The 10,794-nt window shown below is 29.9% G+C and overlaps 1 protein-coding gene across 2 annotated transcripts; it reads right to left on the minus strand.

Annotated features, from left to right (window-relative positions):
• Positions 1-3,106: 3,106 nt before the first annotated feature.
• On the minus strand, positions 3,107-9,613 carry LOC105793828 (nonsense-mediated mRNA decay factor SMG7). 2 transcript variants are annotated; one of them, XM_012622699.2, is made up of 8 exons: positions 9,439-9,613; positions 8,168-8,262; positions 7,488-8,093; positions 7,220-7,342; positions 6,230-6,462; positions 4,256-6,147; positions 4,008-4,088; positions 3,107-3,643 (listed from the first exon to the last, which is right to left on the minus strand). In XM_012622699.2, the coding sequence occupies exons 2-6, from the start codon at positions 8,237-8,239 to the stop codon at positions 4,266-4,268; spliced, it is 2,916 nt and encodes a 971-aa protein (XP_012478153.1). In that variant the 5' UTR covers positions 8,240-8,262; positions 9,439-9,613; the 3' UTR covers positions 3,107-3,643; positions 4,008-4,088; positions 4,256-4,265. The 2 variants fall into 2 exon arrangements, with proteins under 2 accessions (XP_012478153.1, XP_012478141.1); XM_012622687.2 differs by having other exon boundaries at positions 4,008-4,148; positions 9,439-9,612.
• Positions 9,614-10,794: the final 1,181 nt, after the last annotated feature.

Here is a 10,794-nt window from a genome sequence, read left to right on the forward strand (position 1 = left end):
ATAATGCTTAGCTTCATTTATCCTTGCAACTCTAATATGTTAATATGCACTCTAATATTTGTAATACATTTAATTTAAATTAAGTTTTAATTAAGCATTATTTATTATTAAGTTTATAGATGATATTGATTATTACAAAATATTATCTTATGATAAAATAAATTTTGATTGTTAGAAAGAAATTGTGCTATAATATTTTGTATCAAATATATTTATGTCATGATCGTTTCACTAATAATAACTTTTAAAAATAATTTTAAAAAATTTGTCAAACAACGAAAAATATTTTACATAAAATTATTCAAATACCAGAAAATCAATACATCTTCCAGCTAGAAGTTGTTTTCAGTAAAGCAAACAAAACCAATCTATCTAGATTATGAATCTAAAATCTAAAATATTTCTGTTTTTTCATTTTAGTGCGATGCAGGAATTCCTGGCATGTGTTAAATATAATATATTAAATTAATTTTTAAATATTCATATTCACAAATATTATAAAATAATGTATTCTAAAAACAATATAAAGTATTGTATATTATTTAAATATTATATTTTAATACTGTAAAAATATTATATATCGTATAGTATTAAATTTTATCATTGTATAACTATTGTTTAAATATTTTAAAATTGTATAAATAATCATTTGTATACAGTTTTAAAAATATTTTTAGATAATATATTTCTAAACTATTATTAATTATTAAAAATTTAAAATAAGTAAATTTTATACTAGTTATAAGCTTTAACAGTATTTCAATAAAATAAATAAATGTACGTATATTTTCAAATTAATTATAAGTAATTTTTATATTTATTTTATTAAAATTAAAAAAATGAAATCATCATATCCTCTAATTATTTGATGCTGTGAATTATTTTAAAATTTTAATAAACATATGGTTGCTGGCAGGTTTAGTTAAATTAGTATTCATAATTAAATAATAGTCCTAAATTATGTAAAATCAGTAATTCAGATAGAATTTAAATTTAAATTCATTAAAATTAAGTTTATGAAATTATTTTAAATGCGTGTTTAAAATTAGATTTTACCACGTAAAAATATTTTATTTAACAAAATAATATATTAAATTATGTTGCGAAAATCAATATTCAATTATCATTGTTTTTTGGTTATATTAATTTAAGTATATTATATTATATTTATTTTAACAATTTAATATTAAAATTGAATATTAAAATTTAAATACATTATATATTTTTATATTAAATGTTCAAACATATTATGATTTAATGCATTAAAACTAAAGAGTATATAATAAAAACCAATTATCCATTAATTATTATATTTAAGGCCTTCCTATGTTATATTTATTTTATTTTTGGTATTAATGAACATATTAATTTAAATAAATTAAATTATATTATATTTATTTTGTAACAATTTAATATAAAAATTGAACATTCAATTATCATAGTTTTCTTGTGTATATTAATTTAAATTAATTATATTATTTTTACCAAAAGAACATCTTAAATTATGTTGCGAAAATGAACATTCAATTATCATATTTTTTGTGTATATCAATTTAATAAATTTTATTACATTTATTTTAACAATTTAATATAAAAGTTGAATATTCAAATTTAAATATATTATATATTTTTAGAATTGAATACATAATTATAATTACAACCGTGTTTAATTTATTTTTTAAATAAGGATACATACAATTTGTATAAGTTGAAAATGCATTTTCTTTAAAATAAAATAAAATATTAAGTTATATGTTAATTTTATTCAGAAAAATATTTTAACTAATTATTTTCTTTTAACATTAATTTAAACTTATTTTTCTGTTTTTTTTTGAAGTAAACTTAAAAATTAAAAATTAACAAATTTTAAATTTTAAATAAGAAAGATTGCAAAGTAGAATATAACAAATTTAAATATTTTTCCCAATATTTTTGTAAATTATTTAATTATTATATTATGATTATTAAAATTAACATATTCTTAAATTTAAAAGTTACATTATTATTATTATTTTGAAAGATCTCATTATTAATTTTAATCATATCTGCTTTTTTTTTGACACAATATCTAAAACTACCTCTTGCCTCTCCCCAATCGATAAATAAGAGGATAATGCGTTTACACTCGAACTCACATCATCCTATATTGACAACAATACCCATACTAATCAAACTAAGACTAGTCAGCATTTTTAAATAATCAAATTTATAATTTAAATAAAATCTATGTTGTTAAAATATGTAACTAAAAATACAATTGTCAAAAACTGTTTTTCAAAATTAGTTTTAAATTTTTTATACAATTTTTTAAAAATTCAATATTAGAATAATAATGCTTTTGACAGCTTTTAAATAGTTAAAAATAATAAAATACATTTTCAGAAAAAAAATTCGTAAAGAGTATCATTTTTCAAATATTATTTTAAAAATAAGTATAATATAATTTATTTAAATTAATATAACAAAAACTATAATAATTGAATGTTCAATTTTATATTAAATTGTTAAAAATAAATATAATATATAGGAAGGCCTTAAATATAATAATTAATGGATAATTAATTTTATTATTATTTTAGTTTTAATAATAATTAGGTATTATAATGTAAAAACAATATTTTATTTTAAAAATATGGTGACAATAATATGATTTTATTAAAAAATAATGAATAATTAAAACTAAAAAAAAAACGTGATTGCTTTATATATATATATATATATATATATGATTTGGACAAGTGACACGACTTCTGAACACTGAATGCCATCTCAAAGACTAAACCACGAAGAAAACCCTAAACATTCCAAGTTTAGTTAAATAAGTCCATAAATTTTCATTAAATCATTATCATTTGATTTGTACTCTTAACAAAACATTAATTTATTCGGAGGCAGACAGATTGTAAATATAATTATACCCCAATCCTAAACCCCGCTCCACAATGTTATCAAGTCTCCAAAGTTGCTCACCTGTTAATCGCAATAGACCAAAACAATAGTAATATCAAAATGCCATGAAACAAACAATACCAACCTGATGCAACTCATCCTATTCCTATACCCGTTACTTCAAATGATCGATTAACGAGTACGAAAGCATCTGCTCTTATACCGAGAAACAAATTTATTCATAGATTTATTATTTCATTACATGACAAGTTTGAGTGAAACCCAACTTTAACAAAGGACACTTCTCTGTCTTCCAAACCACTCATTCTAGACATAATAATAAGTCTTTGACCCACACATCACTCAATACTCACCCACATGTTTGGCGGCTTAATCAAAAGCACCACTGTAATCCCAATCCCCACCGTCCAACGGCTGATACGCAGATCATACCTAGTAGATTTCTTGACTGAGTTATGAAGCTCGTCTGAAGAGAACTAGTCGATCATATATACATATATATATATATGACTGACTGCCAAGTGCAGATTCTAACAGCAGTTTAGGCAGGCCACCGAAAATTAATAGGACGGTAGGACAAGTTTATTCAACCAACTCCTCAATATATATAGCCCCAAAACCAACAGATGATCAGTTATTAACATGTTCTATCTTTATCCCAAGTAAACACTGAAGGCAAGTTTCGCATCTTAAAGATGGTTTCCTCGATCTTCCACCACAGATCTGGCGAAAGCTGCAAAATTAACTGTCAGAGCCACTTCTGTTGAGATAAACAGGAAAGCATGCGTGCACGATTAAACAGCTCTAAGACCACCTGTAACCCAGCATACAAACCGCACGATCGGACTTTCTATACGGAAAGGCCTTTTTATTTTTTGGGAAAAGAACATAGACAAGGCTTATAAGCATTAGTGATGACTTGTTAGAAAATGCTCCAAGGATAAAACCTCTCACTAAGTGCATATGCACAAAAAAGTTGAACAGACAAAGAAATAGAGAGAGCAATCCAGAATTGATCTAAAAAATCACTGAACAAACATACAAAAGAGAGAGCAACAACAAAATGACCAAAGAAAAATAATAGAGTGCATACTCACTTGTTTAGCAGCAAGTGCCAGCTAGAAGCCAAAGCCACCCATGCTCCAACAACTCAACACTGACAATGCTTCAAACTTGGTCTTGAATTTGGCAGCAAATGGATGAGATGCAATACATTCATGGAAATCATTCTCAAGAACCTCAAGAAAAATAAATAAATGTAGTTGAAAAAGTTGTCAAAAATACTTTTGCAACAATTGTAATCAATAACAAAATCAAGCAGAAAATGAGAAAAAAGTGAAGTTACCAGCTCGATCTCACACAAAATAACGACTTGTCCAGACTGATGGTCCTTTATGCTGCTCAGGCAGGGAGGTGAACTGCTGGTTTCCATTCATGATTTGTTGTTGCTGCAACTTCTGTTCATGTTGAATTTTTAAATGCTCAAGAGTATCGTAGTCCTGCCATCCTTTCTGCTTTTCCATTTGAAACTGCACCATTGGAACTTGTTTCCCAGGGAAAGGAAAGCTTACTGTTCCAGTCACATCATTGCTGCTGTTATTGACATACAGGGTATCTGCATGAGATGATGATAACTGATATCCATCCAACCATCTATAATCATCCATCAGCGTGTTCTCCAAATCTGAAGCAGAAACAGATTCACTTGGTGGCTTTAAAGGAACAGGGCTAAAACCTGGTGGGGGACCAAGATGCCTAACTGGACGGCTAATTGGGTTCTTCCGCATTCCAATTTGTGAAGCTGAGGTGGTTTTAACAGACAAGGCATCACCAGTAACTCTAGATGACACAACGGCATCAATTCTGGATGGCATCACTGTTTCTGGCACTTTTGTTTGACAGTAGTACATACCACCAGAACTGATGGGTTGTTGGATAGCAATAGAACGAGTAGCAGCACAAAGGCCCACATTCTCTTGCATATCCAGTTTTTTCAAATGCCCATCCTCCAACATCGTCAAACCATTCAAGCCATTAACCCGAGACATAGTTTCTTCCACTGACCACCGAGATGCATCCATCTGAACAGGCTGCAGATACTGAGGGAGAATGTTTCCAGCAGACACAGGCATTGCGCTAGCACCAAAAATATTATGCTGGTTAAGACTATCAAGAGGAGAAGACACGGTACTGCCATAAAATTTGAGATCACCAGCAGAACTACTTTGGTTAAGCTTCAAAGACTTGGGGTGGGGCCATTTTGGACTAATCACCTCAGTTCTCTTCTCACTCACAACTGGCTGGAAAACAATCACTTCATCACCATCATCATCATCCTCTTCCCCAACTGTTATAGGTTGGGTAATTGGCAGCACATTTCCAACATTAACTGTCTTCTCAGAAGGGGTTTCATGCCCTATACCGTTTGTTGCTAATGGGGTAGAAGGGCTGAATGTGACATCTTTGGAAGGTTCAACACCAATAAAAAACTTCTTTGCTTTCGAATCAAAACAAACAGTTTTCTGATCAACCCTAATGACATTAGCTAGAGCCTTCCCTGCTGCTAAAATTCTTCTTATACGGGCTTTCTTTTCCTTACTGGCATCACTTACAAAGGAATGCTTTCTTGAGAAGTCCAAAATGGTGTGTGCTGGAACAAGAGGCAAGAACCCTCTCAACTCAAAGTCCTCCCACAAGGCAAGACGGTTTTCAGTTTCTCCTTCATACCTGCTCATATTGAAAAAGCAGGTCTCATCTTCATCATCATCAATGCACATCGGTCTAATTGACAAGATCTTATTCAGAAATGATATGCAATGTTTCCAGAAATGTGATCTAGTAATTGACTGTTTCTCATCCACCGCAGAGCTAGCCGCTGCAACATCCGGGCAGCAAGCTAGCCATTCAACAAAAACCAGAATAGCAGGTAAAGTGTAGCTTGAAGAAACATCCTGGAGCTGAGAACATCTCTCTACTACATGTCCCATCAACTCAAAAACGGCAGTGAATGCATTTTGAAGTAGAGCAGCACGCTGAACAATCTCAGCATACGTTTGACCTTCATTCTCCCTCTTTAGATTGTGAACTGTAAATATGAGAATGGAAACCAGCCTAACAAAGAGAAGTGAATTCTCAGCAGCATCAGTGCCAAAATTCGGCTCCTCTTCTGGCCCAGAAGAGAGAAGCTCACATAAATCATGAGACACTAGAGTAAGAACATCTGCAAAAGTCTCCAGGCTGCACAAAGTTCGTTCCAGTAAGGACACAACCCTAGAAAACTTGGTCAATAACAAAAGATGATAAGTTTGAGAAAACATACCTTGTGCGTGTAAAAAGAATACCATTTAGACGCACAAATCGAATGGAAAATAACTTAAAAGCATCCTGGACACGGGATACTTTCTCCTTAGCAGTGCTTAATTCCATATTGGAATCTTTGGATGCAAGTTTTGCTTCAACTTTCACCCTACCTTTTCCTGATAACCGCAGACCATGCTCCTTGACCAGCGGAGTCTTGACATCACCAGGAAGTTGTGAAAAGTTAAGGCGGTTCTGCAAACAAAAATGCATCCATTCAATACAATTTCCATAGTCATATACATGTTCTAGTACTAGCATATAAATAATAAACCCACCCAAACCCAGTTTTCAAGTTGGTAACAGTAATATAAATGATAAATCACACTCTTATGAGCTAAAAGTAGCACATTCCAAAAGCTGGATTACCATGTCAAAAATTGGCTGCAAGCTCAAAGAACTCAGAATGTCTTTGACCAAACAGTTAAAAGTCCTCCAGAAACTCCAAATGAAAAAAAAAAGTAACAGTTTTGACATTATGTCATACTGTAGCTTCTGCAAAACTATGCATATAGCTTATGTAAGACAAGACATAACATGATTTCTTCTGTTAAAAGATTTGAAAATATTCTGTATGAGCAGTCCACGATACCCCATTTCTATCTTCATAAGTTAAGTAATTAACTACTAAACCTAGAAAGGATGGATCACAAATTTCTTCCCATTAGACCGAATAGTAGCCATCTGTTATAATAAGAATCAACAATTTTGCAGAAAATCACCGAAGATGGTTTAAGTTTTGCAATTATCTACATTTAGAACCACCAAGTACACATAGGAAGATAACACACACATCAAACTGTTACAGGAAGCAAGCTACTTGATGTCCTAGTTAGCTATAACCTATTAACAATAATATATCCTGATGACCACGTGGTAAAGACATTGATAACTGAAATAAGAGAATAAACAAACTCAATTGTCAGAATAAGAACTAAAATTTGCACTTAACCTTTTCAAATGCTACAATCAAGTTATCCCTTGCAGTTAAAAAGGGGTTATCCACGGCCAAACTCCGAAAATATCGATAAACAGCCAAAAGCTCATCTCCTGAATAGGATGCCAATATAGCTAGCTGAAATAAGGAGATAATTACCAGCATAAAGAGTCAGAATTTTGTTGAATAGTAGAAATTCACAGCAAGAGCAAAAGAGATTACTGGGCATAAGAATAAGGATACTCTATTAACAGGGAGAGAGGAGGGGGGGGGGGGGGCAAACCTGATGATGTGGATTCCCACTTGATGGCCAAATTGATGCAGCATGCAAATAGTAACTTGAAGCTGCAACAAACTCACGTGATTTAGAGTCTCCATCTCCATATAATCCTTTGTACCGTGCTAGGTCTCCCAAGTATATCAAACAACGGTGACAAGATACCAAACCCTTTTTAATGTCAGCAGATTTCTTCCCATTTTTGTCCATAACAGTTCGCCTTTCTGAATCATCAGAAAAGTACCCAAATGGAAGTCCATACTTTGCTCTGATTTTCAAAATCAGATCATGATAAAATCCTGTTGCCTCAGAAAGGAATGTCTTAAACTGCAATCGTATTTTTGTAAGCCGGTCAGGTCGTTGAGAAACTTTCACACCTTGAGGTGCATTTGATCCTGCAGAAGCTAGGACAGCACTATAATGTGCTCTTAGCTCTTCAATCCGCTTGTAATGTAACTGCCACAATGCATATTCAATACTGTGCTGCTCAGAAAAAGCATGGTCCTCAAGAATTATTGCCTCATAGTTCTCGCGCATCTGCTGCCAGGCATTGGGGTCTGAAGATACTCGTGCCTGAGCTGATCTCCGACGGTTATTTTCCAGCTCTATATTCTGAAAAGTATAAAATATTAACTTTTGAGATCAGAAACTCAAAGGGGACCTCATTTTGGAAAGAAAAAAGAAACCTTCTCATAAAGACGCTGTGTGCGCTCCCTGGATGAAGGAGAAGACATTTTATCCATCTGCACTATCATCATCCATTCCTCAAAATGAATCCAATCTGCAGATGCACGCACCATCAGCAACACAAACAAGGCCATTTATGACTGGCTTAAGCCAAGTTAATCGATTACTAAGGGACTGGTAGAAAAGAATGTGATCATAGAAGTAATGAATCATTTCTATATTAATTAAACTGCAACAAGCTCAAAATAAGAATAGAAGAAACCTTATAGCCAGATTATCAGACAATCATAGTTCAAATTTCTAACACTCAAGATATCAAACAGAAGTCAATTGCAGTACCCATCTCAAATGAAAAGATATATTTATAAAACCACTCGGTTAATTCAAAAACCTATAACTAGAAGCACAATTGCCAAAATCATCAAAGACCCTGGACTGATCTCTCATTCAACATAACAATGCTCTAAAAGGCATGATTAAAATCTCTAATCCAGGATGGCTTCCTCGAATGTAGCCTTCCAAGCGTATTCAGCCCTCAAATGGCAGCTTCATTCGCCTCAAAACACCCACAAACTTAATCTTTCCAAAACCATGTTTTGTTTATCATCTCTTGATCACTTCAACAATATTTGAAAATTATAGCCAAACCTCTAAAAAATATAATAACAAAGCTTCTTCCAACAGACACCAAACCCAGACATTGTTAAATTTTTTGCAAAGAATTAATAGAGTGAAACATTTGTACATAAATTAATGAATAAAGAAGAGTAATATTTGCAGAGATTTTATTTTAAGAAGGATCAAGTAACTATTAAAAGGGGAAATAAGAAACTCAAAAAGCAAAGTCTTCCAAACAATAAAATTCCCGCTTGGTCACCGAGAAAGCGACGGAAAATCACCCACCTCTCTTATCATCTCAAATGTTCCGGACGTATATTTGCCCAGTTTCTCTAAAATTTTATTTTAAAAAATCAAAGAGAAAGGAAAGATAAGAAAAGAAATAGTTCTTTAGATTGTATTACATTTACACATTCAGGTTTTTCTTTCTTTTCAATTATTTCTGAAAAGAAAATAATAAAATGTATTAATCACAAAAGAATATTGATGTCATAACCAAACAAATAAAGAAAAAGGGAAAGGAGACATCATCTGAACCGAAGATAACAACAAAATAATTCAAACAATTGCATTACATCAATCAATTCCGCAAATTCAAGAGAAAATTAAATTAAATTAAAAACATTAAACAGAAAAGAAAGAAGGAACTAACCTGAGGTGGATCAGATCTGAAAATAAACCTCGAAATAAATCATCGGAAAGCGACGAATTAGAAAGAAATAATGAAGAATTGGTTAGGGTTTGGTTTAGCTTTGGGAGACGGAGAAAGGAAGGTGATTTAGTTTTGGTCTAATTAGGGGATGTGTAAGAATTTCAATTTCAATATACGAACGTTAAGTCGTTAATAATAAATAAAATAAAGGTAGTTGTTATTCGTCATATATTTTAAACTTTTCTAAAAAAATAAACTAATAAAATTAAATGTTTTAGTAAAAATTAAATTTATTAAAAGAATTTGTTTAATAATAAATTAAAAATAAAATATATAATGAATTTTACATTTTCAAATTTTAAAATAGAAAAAGAGTTAAAAGTTTATACATATTAAATTTATCTTTTCTGAAAATGAATTTTATTATATTAATTTTAAATTTATAATAAATTAAAAATATTAATATTAATATAATATAATATAATATGCAAAAAAATACATGAAATTTAATATAATACAATCATATTAATAATAGAGTATTTTAGGGATAATAATTCCTTAAGGTCTTAAGATCATGGATAAATATTTTATTGATTGTTAGTGAATTATTTATAAATAAATATTAATAACTTTATTTAATATAAATTTTAATATTTTAATATTTAATATATATTTTAAACTGTAGAAGTTTAAATTCAAAATCCGAGAAAAATATAATAATTTTAATTAATATTTAACTATATTTAAATAAAGTTAGACTTGATAAATAATTTGGCACTTGAGTTTGGTACTTTTTTTAATATGGTATGTGTGCTTTTCAAGTCTAACACGGTTCACTTATTTGACAAAAGCTATACATTTTGGTACCTAAATGTAATAATGTTAACTTTTAGCGTTTAATCCGAATTTTATAGATGATTTGATGAAAATTTATAATTAACTAATAATATTAACAACTAGCTTTCATAACACTAAATTAAGCCATAAACACAAATTAAACGTAAAATTAAATAATTTTACAATTAATACTAAATTTATTCTATTAATAAAATCATGAAAAATTCAAATCTAACAATATTAACAATTAACTTTTATCAAATCAATTCTAAAACCTGAATTAAACACTAAAAAGTTAATGATGTTACCTTTGGATATTAAAATATATAACTTTTGTCAAATACAAATACCAGATTGGACAAAAAACAACACATGTATCACACTAAAAAAGTGTCAAACTTAGGTACCAAATGATATATTAAACCATAAAGTTATTGGTATTTATTTATAAATCCTGTACTACTTTTTTACTCAATGATGATATATTATATTATTATTTACTATTGGCAATGCATAAAA

Source organism: Gossypium raimondii, chromosome 7, assembly GCF_025698545.1.
Source record: "Gossypium raimondii isolate GPD5lz chromosome 7, ASM2569854v1, whole genome shotgun sequence".
Taxonomy (NCBI): Eukaryota; Viridiplantae; Streptophyta; class Magnoliopsida; order Malvales; family Malvaceae; genus Gossypium; species Gossypium raimondii.